Below are 18803 nucleotides of genomic sequence, written 5' to 3' on the forward strand. Positions count from 1 at the left end.
TTAACAGCTTTAATAGCTAGAAATGAAAACTCATATTCATCTGTTCACATCAGAACCAAAGTTTAATCTTTTTCCTAGATAACAGGGGAATGCAGCTGGGGGGGGGTGTCAGTTTTGAGTGGAAAAAATGGCTGAACAGAGAGAAGATTCATGCTTGTTCCAAGGGGTTTCTACCCGCTCTTAAACCACCTTGTTGATGTTATAATATGCACATTTGTGCACTGACACCCGCTGCCATATTTCCCATAGCCACGGCTTTGTTGGAAGCTTCCAGTAACTAGCAATGATCTTAAGTGCTGCAAGCTACAATTTTACAGTCTTGTTTCCTTTGTAGAACAGCCTACACTTTCTCCAATAAAATAACAAGTGTTTCCAAAGGGAGTTCTCGTTGCATTTTTAAACTCTTTTATAACTCCTTCCCAGAAGTGCAGATTACTTATACATGACCACCAAGTAGGTTTGAAATCTATGCCATTTCTTACCACACGTCAACTTTTTGTTTGTGCAGTGCCATACTTTTTTTTAACCATTGCTGATGTGTAGTAAAATGGGTACAATCATTTATGAAACCAGTGGGTTTCTGTGTGAACATTTCTAGGCCTCTTTCCTGCAGCTCTTCTTCCTGTCTCACGCACCACTAGTTGTCTTCCTACATGGAATAATACCATGCATATGTAAGTTGTCACATGTGATGATGCTAAATGGTGGTAAACCATGGCATTAAGACACAGGGATTTATGCTTGTGTAGAATTGTCACATCAAACTATGCTGGGAAGTCAAGCAGGATCCTTTGTTGATCAGGATCCACGTAGAAGATCAACGGGTTGTAGTGAAATGGCCCAGGATCCTCTGAGCACTGACATTTGCTGCCTCTCTCTCTCCTCCCCTCCCAGTTCTTTTCTATCTTTGCATTTGCAACATGTGGCAGCTACAGTGGAGAATTTCGCCTGAGTGTTGAATGTGCAAACAAGACTGAGAGCGATCTTGATATAAAGGTGGAGTTTGCCTACCCTTTCCGGTGAGTTGAATCCTCAGCAACGATTATTCAGAGGCAGATCCATACAGTTATTTATTCATGTATTTGAAAATTTATAACCCGCTCTTTCATAAAATATAACAAGGAAGCTTACAGCTTGTAAAATACAATTTCTTGTATTTTTTTATTTCCATTTATAACCACTTACTGTCCAAAAGATCTGAGTGGTTTACAGTAGATAAATCCATAAGCTTATATATACTGTAGCCAATAAGCACCATGAAACCATGTCAGATGAGTCACATTACAAAATATATAAGCAATGTCCATATACATAAAGGTAATATAAAAACAGAACAAATCAGAGCGCGCCACAATATCAAATTTCCATCTATACAACGTACAAACACTCACCATCCATTTGACACAACCATTCCCTGTCTCAAGCATCACCTCCATCAACCACTCATGCATAATCCACTCACACCCAACAACATCACAACCCACACACAACAGGTCTTTGCCAACCACACATACATGCTCCTAATCTCTGAAGCACTAATGGACTCATGCCCAACCCCCACTGAAAAATGTAATACTCCTCTCCCATCTCTCACCTGAGGGCCTGTACCAGAGCAGGCATAGCGCTGCTTCCATCCACTCACCCCCAACTACATAAGCATAAGATGCATGGTACTGCACAACCTCAAAATCTGGTAAACACACACTGGTAGCAGACACAAACATCAAGCTCACACTCAGTAAGCGCACACAGATCCTTGCATACCATGGGGGGGGCAGCCCCCGCTATAGTGTGAGAAGGGCAGCTAATCCACCATCAAGGGCAAGGAATTTCTCCAACCACAGTGGAAGTGGTGACTGCAACACCAAGCCCCAGCTGTTGGGAGAGGGGCTGTTCTCTCCACCTCCTGCCTTGAATTTATTTGTTGTTCATTTAACACTTATGTGTGCAAAATGCAAACACAACCAACAACTTTCCCCAAAAGCAATTCTTGGTGCAATGCCTTAGCATTGTTTAAAGAACCTCATATAAGAAGGCTGGGAAAGACCTTGGCTTGAGAGCTGCTGTCAGTCAGACAGGGTATATAAGATATATTCAAGCACTCCTCCCCTAAGTCATTCATAATTGCACAATCCTCTAACTCAAAATTCAGCTTCTCTTGGCACCAGATGTGTGTTGCTTTGGTGCAGAATTCAAACAGCAACAGCCTAGGGTATGTACAGCTCTGATTGGAAGGTGGTGGACTCTCCTTCCTTGGAGGTTTTTAAGCAGAGGTGGGATGGCCATTTGTCGTGGATGCTTTAGTGGAGATCCCTGCGTTGCAGGGGGTTGGACTAGATGGCACTTGGGGTCCCTTCCAGCTCTCCAGTTCTGTGATGCTATGATGACTCTCACTCTTTTTCTCCATCCCAGGCTCCACCAGGTGTATTTTGAAGCTCCTACTTGTAAAGGGAACAAGGATAAAGTTTTCTTGATTGGAGATTGCTCCTCCTCTGCTGAATTCTTTGTCACCATTGCTGTCTTCGCCTTCCTCTACTCCCTTGCCGTTATTGTAGTCTACGTATTTATGCAGGACAAGTACAGGGAGAACAACAAGGGACCCATGATTGTGAGTGCCCAAACTCCAGGGTGTGATGCAGCATAGACATGGGGCTGAATGCAGGGACCCTTTAGGCAACTGCCCCAAACCCTGACACTTCCTAACAACCAAAAGCAGACGTCACAGCAGCTGAAGGGGGCTGTGAGTAGTGGCACATTAGGGAAGCCTGTTGCCAGGGCCACCTCTGCCCCGCAAGACCAATGGCCATTAGCAGTGTCTAACTCAGTACCGTCAAAGAGTAGTGGCAACATTAGGAGATAGTTATATTCTGGGCAAGGTGCTTGTTTTCCTGCCTCATGTGCTGCAACATCAGGGCCATAAAACTTGGTCTAGGGATGGAGGGAATAAGGCAGGGTTTCTAAAGTATTTGGACTATAGGAGGAAAGTTGAGTGAAGAACTGAAGTTCTGAATATTGATGTGCAGCTGGACTTTAGGGTGATGGTGACCCACCATGCTGGGTGCAGCCAGCAGTGATGCATGAGGGGCTCAGCAGGGGCTTGACAAACCATTTGTGTTTGTTGTGCTAGCTACCTGGGGCTTTAGAAACAGTGGCTTGACTGTGACCAGCTGGTTAGTTTACTGCACACTAGAAATTCTATGTGTGTTTCCACCAATTCTGAACAGACCAGAAGGTCCTGGGAGCAAGTGTGAAGCAGGAGGCCCAAAGCAGCTAAGGAGCTTTGCAGCAGGAACTGGGTCTGGATTAGGGGATCTGGACAAGTGGGGGGGGGGAGAGCTCCATATTTAGCCCAAGCTGAGTGAGACACATCCAGATGGACAAGTATCACCAGCGCAGTGGTTTCACAGTGGGCCCCGGTGACTCCACCTCTTCCTGGATTTTCTTTGGACACTGGGTAGTGTCTTTGGTCCAGGGTCTGAGTACCATTGGGTCCTAACAGTCCACTGGTAGCCACTTGCTTCTCCTACAAGGACCTGCCTCATCTTTTGGCAACCATAGTTGTAACCTCTTGCCCTCCCTCACCCCCCACTGCAGGATTTCATCGTCACGGCTGTTTTCACCTTCATGTGGTTGGTGAGCTCCTGTGCTTGGGCCAAGGGCCTTTCAGATGTCAAGGAGGCCACTGACCCTGACAATGTGATTGAAGGCATGGCTGTGTGCCGGAGTGAAGGCAACAAGTGCAATGAGCTGCGGGAGCCAGTCACCTCCGGCCTCAACACCTCTGTGGTTAGTCCTCCAAGCACTTACTCTGCTTGCTTGCCTGCTTGCTTGCTTCAATGTTTTATATACCCCTTAACTACTATAATCTCTAAGCAGTCTGCAAAGATACAACCCAAAAACAAAAACAAGTTAAAACTGTACAATGGAACCTCGGTTAGAATACCAGATGGAATTTTAAAAAGTCTTCAGTAGGTGCCAGAAGTTCAGTGGGGAGGTGATCTGTCTGACTTCAGGGGTTTATGGAAGGGAGTTCCATAAGATTGGTCCCACAATACTGAAGGCATGGCTCCAGGTTGATCTAAGTCATGGGGGATTATTAACAGTGATTCCCCTGAGGATCTTAGTGACTGAGCCTAAGGGCAGCCAGGGCAGACTCCTGAGCCCTGGAATCAAGGAGGATGGAATGCTGCTGAGCCATAGGAAGGGCAACCTGTGTATATTTGTACTCTGGCCTCTAAGAAGGCCTGTGCTTTCAGTACCAGTTCCAGATTTTGGAGAACCCTTGGGCAAAACACCCTCTTTCAGTGAGTCAGACGCCACACTAATGTTCTTGCTGTTGCTACTTGCTGCTTGCTTGCTTGCTTGCCAGGCAGATTGGTGCCCCTCCTGCACCTCCCCTTCACCACCCCTGCTGTCTGGGCCAGAGCAAAAGGAGGGTGAGCAGGTGAGGTGGTGGCAGGGGTGGAGAGAAGGAGCAGGTCCAGCGGCCTCATGCCAGTTGTTCAGTATGGGCTCTCTGCCAGTGCTCAGCCATGCCAACCCTAGATGCCAGTTCTGGGTGCTTTTGAGCATTCAGCTGCTGTAAAGGTGTCTTATGTGTTTTGTGGTGGTGGTGTGTGTGTGTGGTATTCATGTGTATATATGTTGTTCCGTATTTTGTAGGGTGGTAAATCATTCATACTGTTATGTTTCCTCAAAGTACCGTATTTTTTGCCCTATAAGGCGCACCGGCCCATAGGATGCACCTAGTTTTCAGGGGGGGAATGATTCCCCCCCCCTCCGCAGCTCTGGGAGCAGCGGACAATTCCCCCACCTCATAGAAAAGCCCGCAGAAGCCGCGACCCTTTAAAGAGTGTGTGGATCCTGCGGGCTTTTCGAACCAGCTTGTGGGGTTGGCGATGGGGAGAAGCGCTGCTTTCCCCCACCGCCAGCCTCAAAGAACAGACTCTCCTGGCTTCAGCGAAAGCAACGCGAAGCCTCCGGAGCATGGGGGGAGCTCTCCCTCTGCGCTTCGGAAGCTTCGCGTTGCTATCGCTGAAGCCGAGTAGCCTGCATTCGCCCCATAGGACGCACACACATTTCCCCTTCATTTTTGGAGGGGAAAAAGTGCGTCCTATAGGGCAAAAAATACGGTAAATCTGCGTAGGACACCACATCTTTAATTTGGTTTTAAAATTAATCCATTTGAAACTTTAATTGAATAATCTTTGGGGCCCATTTTAATCACTGGCAACAGCTTTTTATCAGTGGGACTGAGAGTTCTTTAATTTGGGTGAGTTTTGCTGGTGTTCATGTTAGTGTAAGAGAATAACAATATTCTATGCATGCAGTAATATGTGGGTATGTGTGTTTGCCAATTATTGATTGATTTATGTTTATCCACCTGTCAATAAATATTCTCTGGGAGACTTACAACAAAATGATACTAAAATATGATATACAAAGAATTATAAACAACAATAAAAATAAATTACAGCAAGAAATAAGAGGAAAAGATGTTTGCTTTCTGGACAGAATTGCTTTTGTTCATTTATATACATATTGCATATTTACTCAAATGTAGATCCCACTGAGTTCAATGTGGCACAGGACCCCAAGCAGACTTGAAGAAATAAAGCCTTAAAAGAGAAGCTTGGAACATTCTCTAATCTTATTTTATAATCTGCAAAGATGATGGCACAGCTGCTAGCTTTCAGAAGAGTAGCTGTGTTAGGGGGAACTGACAGATGTCAGTGCTCTGTAGGTAGTGCTTGAAGATGAAGTCCATAGTTTCCCAGAGTTGCCAGAGCAGATCTCTCCCTCTCCAAACTGGCTGATGTATCAGTGGGGTGGAGGGGAGGTGATGTTTGGCTGCTGTCTCCAGAGCAGTGACTAAGGGGGAAAGGGAAGACCTTCATCTTACATCCTTATCAGAATGTTTCAAGAAGCAATGGCTGAGTCTCCATTGCCCCAGTAAGGCTAGGAGTCTTCCTTCCCTTGCCGCTTGGCCATTTACTGTCTTCTGCCTCACCTCATCAGTCATGTTGACCAAAATAAAGCCAAAGTGATTCTTCAGATGAGATATAATCTGGTGTATGTGCTTATATAAATCAACCTTCAGTTTGCAGCGGCAAAATGAGTGAATGACGGGAGGCCTGAGATTTAATTTTTGTGAATGTGGCTGTTGGTGGGAGCCATTCCAAGGGAACAGCACTGCAGCAGCCCTTTAGCTGATCTACTTGTGGCTAAGCACCTATGAATAAATGAGCTGCAATGTTTATGAAATATTAGAGCAAATGGTAATCTTCAAACTGTTGCAGGGAAACCTTTGGAGGTTTCCAAGGAGAAGGTCCTAATAAAGGACAGTCTTCCCTGGTGGGCACTTGCCCACTCGCACCCCTCTTGCCCTGCAAACAGGCAGCATCAGCTGAGTATTGGACGTGATCCAAGGGCAGGGGGAGGCACACACAGTTAATGTGGTTGTCTTCTTAAAACAAAACTATGCTCTAAGAAGCTCTAGGGTTCTTCCAGATTCTCTTCAGTGAGAAGACTGGAAAGACAGCAAACAGGTAAAGCACCTGGTTTCAGGTTCAATCCCCAGCATCTCCAGGTTAAGCTGGGAAAGACTCCTGACTGAAACTGTTAAGTTGTGGGTTGACATAGCCGACGACACAGCGATTTCTCCAACTAGCTCTTTATTTCGTAAGCTGGAATAGAACTGACTGCAAACAGCTCAGCCGGCCTGCTTTTATAGGCAGCCGGCTGTCAACATTGTAACAACAACAGCCCAGAGTTCCCGCCTAAAATAACTGACACGGACCTGAGTGAAAACTATATACAGTATCCCCCTGCTGGCCCAGGGTGAAACTTCACTACATAACAGAAACTCTGCTGCCAGTCAGTGTAGGAAATACTAGATGGGCTAAGATCCTAAGGGCTCAACTAACCCAATCTTTATCACTGAACCGGAGCAAACGTCAGTTGGGTTTTCTGCAGATTGACCTTTGCTCCAGTTCAGTGGTAAAGAGCAGATTTCCTTGGGGAAAGTGGCAGGGCAAATAGGAAACTGCTCAGACCTGTGCTTTCCAGGCACAGAAGAAGTGGAAATGGGGACAAGCCCTAACTCTTTAGTAAAGCAAACTTGTGTAGGTTGCAGCATGTATGCATGCAGGGTGCCCATGAGAGTTTCTTTGTTCTGCAAATGGGCTTCAAAATGTCCCCTGTTTTGCAGCATTAACAGGCACGCCCACCCAGGGAGGCCCAAGACATTTTGCTGCTCGAGGCAAATCAGAAAATGGCAGTCCTCCCAGGAATGGTACTTTGCTAAGAGTGCTTCAACAGGTGGCAGCAGGAGCAGCATTGGTGGGAGCAGTTAAACCCCTCACCCGGCTTTGGGTGGGGACGATGCTGGGGACCAGCGCAACTGAGCTAGTGGCTGAGGGTGGCAGGAGTAGCAGTGGCTGGGCCCACACACCCCTCCTCCTCTGCCTCCTCTGCCCTGTGGGGTCAACGGGAGAGGCGCTGGGCCCAGGCAGGCATCTAATGGCATTGCATCCACAGCCGAAGGAGGAGTAGCAAAGGCACACGAGATGTCCCTCTCTTCCCTTTCCAAACCTGCCACTCCTCCCACCTGTCTCCAGCCTACCACCTGAGGTGACTAATGGGCAGTCCAGCCCTGCATGCACACACACACACACACACACACACACACACACACTCTTCCAGACAAGGCTTCTCAAATAGCAGGGAACTGGGATTGGTCAGGAAGGCTCTGCAATTAACTGTCCTTTCTCCACCCTGTCTTCATTTTGTCCCCAGGTTTTTGGCTTTCTGAACTTGGTGCTTTGGCTGGGGAACCTGTGGTTCGTGTTTAAAGAGACGGGCTGGAGCACCCCCTTCGTCAAGTACCCCCCTGCCCAGGAGAAGCCGCCAGCACCTGAGGCCTTTGGCGACGCCTACAACCAAGCGCCAGGCTATGGGCAGCAAGACACGTATGGGCCGCAGGGTGGCTACCAGCCTGATTACAGCCAGCAGGGCTATGGGCAGCAGGGAGAGTATGGGCAGCAAGGTGTCCAAGGTGGGCCCACTTCCTTCGCAAACCAGATGTAGGCGGGTGAGTTGTGCTACTGGCTGGCTGGACAGGGAGGCGGGGGGGGGGGAGAATTCTCTTCTCTCGCCCTTGAGTAAGGCTGTGCAAGCAACATGTTAAAAATATTACTCTGCAGGAAAAGCTGAGTCCTGCAGTCGAGACCCATGTTCTGCAAATTAAGCATATTTGTGTCATTTATTATGGTTTTGCTGGTCATGGAGGAGGAACAAGGAGCTATGCAGGGCACTGAAGCGTCACTCCTTGACCACTGGAACCTGATCATCACACACCAATTTTATGAAAGGGACAGTTTGCAAGTCAACCTGTAGTTCTCATACACAGTCCTGACACCCTTTAAGACATGAACAACCCTCAGAATGTGGCACCCCAAAAGCCGTTGTGCAGAAGAGTGCACAAGCACAGGTGCCAGCTGAATAGGAATTGGGTGGGTGTGTGATTATAGGGAGAGGAAACCCAAAAGGTAATGTGCATCAGGTAAATACATCCGTGCCCCTTCTGCGATGTGAACAACTCCATGCAAATCTGGCTAGAAACACAACCAGATGAAATGACCTCACTGCGTTTCAAGCTACTAATGTGAGCATACCCATATTCAAATGCTTCCCCACATCCAAAGCATGCAAAAAATAATAATAGCATGCTGCTAGCTGTTATGCTTTGTGAAGTAAGGTGGCATTTAGTAACAAATGTGGTCTTATTTGGCAGCTCACTGATATTTGGGACATGCACCTTTTATCCAGTTGTATATTATAGCAGCGTAGACCCTAATACAGTGTTTCCCAACCTTGTGCCTCCAGCTGTTTTTGAACTACAACTCCCATCATCCCTGACTAGCAAGACCAGTGGCAAGGGATGATGGCAATTGTAGTCCAAAAACAGCTGGAGGCACAAGGTTGGGAAACACTGCCCTAATACACAGTTGTGCCTGAGGCTGAAAGGTGTGGAATCTAGAGGAGAATAACATCCTACACATCTGGACGGTGAGCATCTAATTCAGGTGAAGGGAACCTTTGGTCTTACAATGTTGCTGAACTACATCTCCCATCAGCCCCAGCAAGCATAGCCAGGGATGATGGGAGTTGTAGTTTAGAAACATCTAGAGGGCCAAACATTCCCCTCACCTGATCTGGATTGCTGACATAATGACCGTGATCCCTGATATGAGAGCCTTTTCGCTACTGTTGAATGGTCTGTTGGTCTGTGTGTGGAATTTGTTAGTCTGTAGGTCTCTAGGCACATTTGCCCCAGATATCAGGTTCAGATTTGAACTCCATCATGGACTACAGAAGCAGCTGGCTGCTGCTAGGACTCCTTCCCCTCCGTTGGTCTTCATGGCCAGAAGCTCCCTCTGCTTTAGCGTGTCTCCCTCCCTGAGGAGTCGTCCTCAGCTCAAGGCAGCTTCCTAAGCCTGGCCACGGACCTCCAAGAGTCGAGGCTTTCTCAAACTGCTCTACAACACACTCTCAGCTGAATCAATAAGCAAAGAGTCCTTTGTCAGGATGTAAATGAAAGCAAGGCTTTGTCCTTTGCATGCAGCCGTAAAGAATGATGTCAAGATTCCTTTGTGCAAATTTATATATGCCTTTGGGTCAAAAAGTTAATAGCAGCTCTCCTACCCACCCCAAATGAAATTGGGACTGTGGTACTTAGGGAGTGAGGGATTAAATTCCTTTCCAAATTAAGCTTCCCCCTCCCTCACTCGCTACACATCCAAGCTGCAATTTGCACCATGCCTTAGATGTTTTGCTCTGCTGACAAACAACAACTGAGAGAAATGAATTCTTTTAATAAGTAAAATATCATACATGTGTTTTATGAGTTGGTGGGGGAGTGATTTTAATTGGTAAAATTGTGTATGCCATGGTCCCAGCCAGAAAGAAAAACCCTCATAATCAGAAATAAGAGAAAATTGGCTGCGTGTCAGTTTTCTTTGTTAACAGATACTGATTTGCGCCAGATATTGAGCTAAGACACTCTTCAGAAGAGCTGTGGCAGGGGAAAAAGTTTGCCGGCTCAGCACTCATGCAAGTAGTCTGATGAAGTTTGGGCAACTGAGCTTGATACTGCTCTCTAGCAATGGGAGTTTGTTTTATTTATTTTAAAACAGCTGGGCTGTTCTTATTGACAAGAATAAAAGCTAGCCCATATCTGAAATCCACTTAGTAGAGTTTCATGTCTTAAAATGCATTTTGTATACAACTTCCCAGCGTGGAAATAAAACTTTGCCCCTTAACCATTCAGATTCAGGAAGCCTATAATTTCCGGCCGGGGCTGCCACCATTTGAGGGGAACTTTCACCAGGCTCTTCCAGGCTCTTGCCCTAAGCAAGCTGGCCAGGGAGCGGGAGGGTGGGTGGCGCTGCAAGAGGGGCAGCCCAGCGCTGAAAAGAGAAGTACTGAGCAAAGCAGCTGCAGCAGACGCCGCCATCTTACCTGCCCCAGAATTCACCTGGGGCCCTACCCATGGCTGGCTCGCCCATGAGGCAAGATAAGGCTGCTGCTTCAGGCAGCAGGATCCACGGGGGGGGGGGGGAGGCCCAGAAACAGGGAAAATAGGCTACATGAACATAAAATTAAGTCACTAGCAGTGGTGTGTCCTCCTGGGCCTCTGCGTTTGCCCTGTCATGCCAGGCCTGCGAGGAAGACAATCATTGCTTGGCGCCCATCGGCCTCTTGGCTCTGGGCTGTATGGTGGTCTTCCAAGGCCGAGAGGGGTAGGGGTGACAATGCCGTGGTTGGGGACAACCCCTCCCCTAAGCCGCTGAGCCAGGAAGAGCCCCTTCCCTCCACCCACATTGGAGAAACACTTCAGAGATATGTTTCAGTTCTGTTTCGTTGCTCCTGGGGGTGTTTTGTATGCAAGTGTTGCTTCCTTCTGTCACAGGAAAGCTTCCTTTTTTTCTGTGTTCATCTACTTTCTCTCCTCTCTCTCTTTCTCTCTCTTTCCCCACAGGTCCCTACCCCCAGTAGGAGGCGTTGTGTGGAGGAAGCTACCATCCTGTCCCTGCCCCCCATGTCCCCTTGAGCAGGGGAAAGGGGGGGCTGGTGGGTGCTTGCACTGGGAGGGGGCTGGTGGGGTGTCATCCCTCCCCCTCCCAAATGAATGTAGATGTTTGTGCTGTTTATATATATATATTATATATATATGAGAAACTACAACTAGAGATAGACCGCCCCCTCTCCCATTGCCTCGTGCGCACACACTCTGCCCGATCTCATTTCCCACCCCTGGGACAGCTCTGTGACTTTACATGGCTCCCTTTTTACCCCTGCCATCTCAGCTCCAGACCCCCAAACTCCCCAGCTACTACTAGCTCTCCCGTCTCCTGTCTAACCCACCCCCGCCATTCCCTTGGAACCCCACCCACCCAATGTTGTGGAAAGCATGGCATGACTCTCACCACTCTTGGCACTTGGCCCCCAATGCGTGGCAAATGCTCCTCCATCTCCCCTCCGCATGCCCCCCAGGAACACCAGCTGGTCGTGGGGGAGGGGTCTGAGATTGGAGGAGGTTCACGTGCCATCTTCAGTGCTGGAATGCCCGGCAGATTTGGGGTTTATTAAGGGGTTTGGGGTTCAATATTATATTCAGCGCTTTAATTAAGGTTTTTAACACTCACTTCTCCATTCCTAGCCCCTCCTCCCAAAAGTTTAAGGGTCAGGATAGAGGGCAACCAAAATATTGGGGGAAATTGTCTCCTGCTTCTCCTCCCTGTTGGTCTGTATTAGGGATGTGGGGTGTTAAAAGGAGGGAGATCCTAACGGGGGACCCACAGCACTGCTGTGTTTGTTACGGTTTGGAGGTTGTGTGTGTGCGTACGTAATCTCTGCAGAAGGGTTTATTCTGGAGGGGAGACAAAGGGCAAAATGTGGGGTGGGGTATCATTCCCACTGAGTTGTATTTCTGGGGCTACATTATTTCCCCCTATACCAGCATGCATGCCATGATCACCGGTGCAGCTTGGGGCCCACAGCTCAGGGTGGGGGGAGGACCAAGGGGGAGACTCTGTTATACATCCTTTTTCCTCCCCCCCCCCTCTTTCCTTCTCCTTCTAAGATTGCATATTCAAGATACTTGAAAGTGGAGCCACCTGGATCCCTTTTCTCAACTCATTGTACTCACAGTCAGGGTGATTCAAGTGTGTCCCCACGACCTTAGTTCTGAGGCCGTTGTAAGAAGCGTGTGGGGTTTCTGTCAGGCAAACAGCCCAACAGGAATTTTACAGGACGTACAGATTGTATGAATTGACCCCTCCACACAGAACCTGTATGTAGAGCTGCCATGTTACTTCTGAGCATCTGTTGTGGCTCAGAAATGTCTAGGTCCAACGGGGAACCCAGGCAGCCTGGGCCTCTGCACAATTTCCACAGGGTACTGAGCCCGTTGGTGGTTCCACATACTCACAATAATTTTATTTTTATTTATTATTTATTATTATTATTATTATTATTATTATTATTATTATTATTTATTAGTATACTGCCCTTCATACACAGAAAGGAGGCCTATGGTTAATATGGGGATTTTGCTGCACCATGACAGTTGAGAGGAAGTGTTGTAGTTATTCTTGATTAATTCACATAGAATTGTAGGGTGTAATCTTGTGGTTGTGGTTTCAGGTCGTAATCTTTAGCAGTTAGCTGGAAGTTGGTTCCATCTGGGTTTACTTCCAAGTAAATTTGTTTAGGATCAGGATAATATTGATCTCCCCCCACCCCACCTCTTCCCTCCTTCCCCCAGTCTCCAGTTCATTTCACTGTCTGATTTACCCTTCTCCCAATCTTCTTTTTCACCTCTTTCTTTTTCTCATCTTTATGGTTCTCTTCCTATGGACCTATTTCTTTTCCTGGCCTAACCCAAAATTCCTGCTCCTGTACTCTTAATCTGCAGCCTGTGGCCTCCAAACCAACCTATTTTCCATAGCAGCCAAAGCATCCCCTCCCCACCTCCCTCTCCCAACATTCCCAGAGGCACTCTGACTATATATTACTCAGTGTCTGTGTATCTGATCGTGCCGTAATTGTGCGTTTCAGTTTGTCCGGCTCTTTGCCCCGGTCGATATCGTGATTTTTTCTTCCATCTTTAAATGACAAAAATACCAACGACAACAGCAGCAAAATGACAGGAAAAATGTGCATTAATCCCCCAAATCTGCCCCCTCACCCAAAAGGTATAGAGAAAAAAATGGATAAAAACCAAATAAAAAGGGAAAGAAAATGTATTAAAAAATAAGTATTTGAAGTGTCCTTATTTTGTGTCGTTATTATCATGTTTTATATCTCTTAAACTCAAATGTAAGAATGAACTAAAATGGATGTAACCACCTATGTCCTGCAGACCTGTCCCCTCATGCCCTTGTCCAAGTTTGTACACCTGCTCAGCTAATGGATGCATTAGCAAATAATGCATTTGCATTTGTCATTTGGGAGCCCTATGTCTCCCAAAATCCTCCTAGTGAGATGAAATTGCCAAACCTCTTGGAGAAAGCCAAGGCCCCTTTCATAGCATCCCTCTGGTCTCTGATTCACCCAGTCACTTCAGGTCAGTGTGAGGACTCGCCCACACTTCCGCTTACCTCTTTAGCGCCAAATCGGAGCAAACATCAATCTGGAGAAAACCCAGTTCACATTTGTTCCCATTCAGCGGTAAAGATCAGGTTTCCTCGGGTGGTGGGGGAGAAAGTTGGGGGGACAAGGGCAAGTCTGGATGAGCCCCACTACTCAGCAGTTTAGAAAAGTATCTGCCCAACATAGCTTTCGGAAGGGTGTTTATGGTTGAACTGGTGCTGCTCACAGCATCCACATGATGCTATCAGCAATGAAATTGCAGTCTGAACTTTTTAAAACATTTAATCTCCCCCTCCTTTTTTACATTTTATATCCCTGCCCCCTGCTTAATGCAGAACATTTGATAAGTAAAAATAACTCAATATGCATCTGAAGTTACCTCTGGTGTGGAAGCAGGTTATTGCATTATTTTTATTTTTATTTTTGGTCATGTGGGTGGTAAAATTTTGGTTGGTGGCGTCTATTGCCACACCCTTCCCCTGCGCTAGCCATGTCCCCCCGGGATCCAGTCAGAAGCCGGGGGGGGGGGGGCTTCTGTAATGCTAGGATGTCCTGTTTAAAGCAGGATAATTGAGAGGTATAACACTAGTCTTTACCTTGACAAGGTTACTGTGAAGATAGAGCACAAAGATTCATCCCCATTTATGTAAATACAAGCTTGCATACTTCTGTGTCAGGTAGGGGCTGCTGAAAAACAGAAGGAACACCCTAGCCAGGCCTTTGCTGGCCATGCTTTACAGAAGTGATTTTGAGGAAACTGTGCCCAGGGTTTCTTAATGTTTCCTCACAGCAGTGCTTCTGAGCAACACCCATGTGTTTCAAATAGTCATGTGCAGGAAAATCCCATATTGTATCGCGCCCAATTGAAAGATGAAAAAATAGCTGTCAGGGGCTCAGGAGCAGAAGCACAGGAGGGGGAGGAAATGGAGAGCGAGGGGGAGGAATCCGAGGGGAGCGTAGGAGATGACAGTGGTCCGAGGGATTCCATGAGCCTCTCCAGCGAATCGGAAGATTCACAGAAGGGGGCGCCAGTGGCCAGGGGTAGGGGGTTCCCAAGGGGAACGCCCCAGGAGCAAGGGGGCAGCAGGGACTCCCAGAGCAGTAGTTGGAAATCAGGACCAGCTTCCCCACCAGAGCAGAGTGGGGGGGAAGAGTCCCAAGCATCGGGGCCAGTGCATTCCCCACCAGGGAGAGAAGACGAGGCAGAGCTGACCACGCCTCTATCGGAGAGTCGGACAACGGAGGGGAGGTCAGATCCGGCCAGTATCCCGGAAGAGGGAAGCAGTGACAGAAGTAGTGTAACGGTTTGGAGAAAGGTCACTGGGTTGGCGTGAGAGGCAAGTTCAAATGTACAGGAGCGCAGGACAGCAGAGAATGAGGATTGGGAACCGGGTCCTAAAGCCCGCCGGAGGCAGGGGGAGGAGCTAAGCGACTCAGCCTCGGAAGAGTCCAGAAAGGGCAATGCCCCAGCGGGCAGGAGGACCCAGAGGAGGAGAGAGCAGCGGAAAAGGTGGAGCAGGGCTAGGATCTTAAACTGGTGTCAGAGGGGAGGAGACTCAGACAGGACTTCGCTGATCTAGAGTTTAAGACGTAGGGCTGCACGCTGCGGCTTTGAAATGGAAACTGAACTTCAATAAAGACTTTAGTACATTACGACAGCCTAGCGTTGGTCCTCTGTGAGCTGGGACCTAGAGGCAGCCCTGACAATAGCCTTTCCTGACTGACTGATTTCTCCATTAAGCCCTGTTTGCTAAGGGCTGGGAGGAGGCTTTGCTGTAAGGCACAAACAATAATGCCATCATCAGCTGTCCTTCCAGAAACCCTAGCCACTTTGAAACAGCATTACATTTAAAATCTGGAACTCTGAGGTCATTTTGTTCTTCTTGCTTAGGTGTTTGTGAAAAGTATTGCAGGGAACCCTGAACCCTTGAACTTATTGGGTGTTTTCAGTGATACAAACAGAAATGCCAACAAGCACCCGTAAATTATAGTTGACTATTCCTCCTTGTCTTCACTTGCAATAAACAAACCAGAAGCTGGCTGGAGGCCTCCTTATTGCCATTCAGGGGGTCAGGGCAAGACTGACATCCATTGGGGCAGGGCCAGCACCCTGCATAGACAAAATATGCCTGCAGGGGTGCCTGGATCAGTTGTGCAAAAGAGACTGTGATACTTTGGCTGATGTGCACGGTTCTTCAGCATTGGGGTACTTGTGCAGGGCTGGCCGAGGTATATTGCTGCCTGATGCAGAGCAACAAATGTCCCTCCAGACACATAGTAGGTAGCCAGGGCCAGTCAAGTTTCTTTGGGGACTGGAGATGGAGAATCGCACACCTCACTTTGCCTAACAGTAGAGCTGGTGCTGTGGAAAGGCTTTCTGAAAGTGCAAGGTGAAGCGTCACTCTTCCAACCTGAGGTCACAAGATAATAAACAGTAAAGTACAGATGTAAGAAAGAAGAATCCAGCACTTCTGCCAAGGAGTTGGGGGTGGTGCAAATGCTTCTCTTTTTTCCGTTTGGTTTTCACAAGCTTCTGACATATGCTGGGCTGGGGCGAAGGTGAGGGATCACTGAGGGAGCTTTGTGATTGATTGGGGATTTGAACCCAGGACTCACCAGGCCTATTCCAACACTCTAACCCTGCTGTACACTGACTCTTTTGGTAATTTTGTCTTGGTATCACAAGTGTGAGAGTTTCATGTATTTAAACATGAAGCTTGTTGGGCGAAGGAAATCAGGCTGAAAATGTGACTGCATTATATGCCTTGCCTCTCCCCCCCCCCGACTCAAAAACCTCTCCCTCCCCCATTAAAATCCATTGAGTCAGAATGTGAGGTGCCAGACAGACACTCCTGCCATTTTAATCTGGAAATTCAGAGCTGATAAAGCACTAACTGCCAGTGCACTAATTTAGGATGGAGAACAAATGGGCCTCTAGGTACATTTTTGGGACTACATCTCCCATCATGCCTCCTTACTGGTTATGGTGGTTGGGGCTAATGGTTATCAAAGACTGCCCTAATGCACGAGAAGTAGGAAAATGCCATCTGTGACTGATAGTTTTGTAAGTACCTGCATTAAAAACAGTTTTTAAAAATCTGCTCAGTCAGGCACTACTTTAATCTACCTGATTAACTGACTAAATGTTGTACAGCTTTGGCCTTGGCATTTGACACTGCAAAACATAAAGTAGAAGACTAACAGCAATTTTAAAAAGAGCTTTTATTGGGCATTGCAACAGAATAAATGAGAGGCACACACAAGAAATCAGGCCACTAATGAAATAAACAGGCAACAGGCTTACAGGATAAACAGGAAGTATATCCTAGGAGGAACCCACAATTATTTATGTAATTCACTGCCCATAAGATGTTGCAATGGTGAGCAGCACAAATGACTTCTTGAAAAGTCTTAGTTAATCCAGCAGCAGATCAGGCCAATCAAAGCATGATTCAATAGAGACAAATATAAGGCACTGAGGCAGGAAGATAGCCACCTGTAAATACTCCTGAACAGCCAATACTGACAACCAGCAACTGAACATGGAAGGCACCTGGTGGTAATGAGGAGAGCATAGCAGCTAATAGACTGAGCTGTGAACTAAGAAGTCCCCAGTTCAAAACATACCTCAGCACAATCTATTGGTGTCTATGCAAAACTAAGTTCATTGAGGAGTTCAACAGACTTACTCCCAGGTAAGTGAGTTGCAATCGCCAGCGGTAAGCCGCTTTCAGTCTGCCCCACCCATATTCTGCAATTCATTGTTAATATTTTTTTGATGCATTCATTCAGTTAAATTAATTGTTATATAGCCAAAGCCTTCACACACAGAGGGCAAAAGCAAGGCATTCCTCTAAAATCACAAACATAAGTCTATAAAAGGCTACAGCATAGACTCTTAGAACACAAAATTTAAAATCACAATGCATTAATATAACAAGCAAAGCTTCTTAGCTGCCAGAGCAATTTGGCTACAGATAAGTAATTTGTAGAGAGTTTAACTATCACTTCCTGGGAGTATCAATCTGAGAACCAATAAAAATAGGAGATAAAAATTCTCTGAGCACCGTATATAAAGGGCAACTCAACAAATGGTACAAGACATCCTCGACCTGATTACATAAATGCGTTTCCATGCCATCTGAGGTATTCCAAGGTATCTCCCCTCTAAGGATGCTGAGGGCATCTGCTGAAACCGAAGCTCAACAAAGGCCCTATGCAAAGGCCCTATGTGGGGAAGTCAGCATCCCAAGGCAGTGAGGCCTTAAATGGTTGTCCTTAATTTGAGGGTCCCAAACAGAATAACAGGCAGCGATTGTGAATGCTCTGGCTTGCTTGGCGTCATGGTCAAATATCTAATTTCTAAGTTCGCTAAGGGATAAATATTTCCCCGCTTGGAGATTTCAAGCCCTAAGCTTGTCTTGACACTCTTGTACCCACCCTTCTGTCCTTAGCTGCTCCAACCAGTTGAGCTTGGTGAGAATATGGTCCTCAAAGTCTATGCCAGTAGCTAAGATAGGCTAGATCAATTCTGGCCACTATTGAGGGGAGACCCAACTCAGCTCTCGGATGAGCCAACAGAGTCCCAGGAGGAAGCCTCAATATCTGCCTCATAAATTTCTTTTGTAGGACTTCTCGTTCAGATTTGACACCAGTTCATCAAATTTCAGCCCCATAAAGCACTGGTGTGCATTGATAATAATAGAGAGCAACTTTACAGAGGACAGTGATTAACAATGTATTTGGGAAATTAACACTCTAAAATGCTAAGTATGATTACTGTCATGAGACATAAGTTCATTATGGCAATTCATATGTAACTTGGTATGTTCTGAATGTTTTAATTAATCGTAATACTTAAATAGCTGCTTTATACAATGATTAATGATGGGACACCTAAATTATACCCTACTTCCATATAACCTCAGGAAGAAAAAAAATCCTTGGCATCTGTTGTCTTTCTGTAGGTAAGAAGGGACAATGCAAAAACCTCACAATTGTTTATAATGTAGAGTTGTAGAAAGATAGCCATACATGCACATTTCAAAAATAATTCTATCACCTTTTCACCAAATTTAGTGAATAGACTTTTTACTTCAGTAAATACAGTGGAACCTTGGGTTACATACTGTCCTCCTTACAAATGC

At 46.7% G+C, this 18803-nt stretch overlaps 1 protein-coding gene across 1 annotated transcript in view; it reads left to right on the top strand.

The window, feature by feature from the left end:
- Positions 1-13321, top strand: part of SYP (synaptophysin) — a 28908-nt gene extending 15587 nt beyond the window's left edge. The window contains exons 3-7 of the mRNA XM_081844560.1: positions 895-1019; positions 2413-2608; positions 3595-3786; positions 7798-8092; positions 11042-13321. Coding sequence (XP_081700686.1) covers positions 895-1019; positions 2413-2608; positions 3595-3786; positions 7798-8088 — 804 coding nt within the window. The 3' untranslated portion in view covers positions 8089-8092; positions 11042-13321. The remainder of the gene's footprint in view (positions 1-894; positions 1020-2412; positions 2609-3594; positions 3787-7797; positions 8093-11041) is intronic.
- The last annotated feature ends 5482 nt before the right edge of the window (positions 13322-18803 follow it).

The sequence above is a fragment of the Podarcis erhardii genome (assembly GCF_964252035.2).
Source record: "Podarcis erhardii genome assembly, chromosome: 17".
Classification (NCBI taxonomy): Eukaryota; Metazoa; Chordata; class Lepidosauria; order Squamata; family Lacertidae; genus Podarcis; species Podarcis erhardii.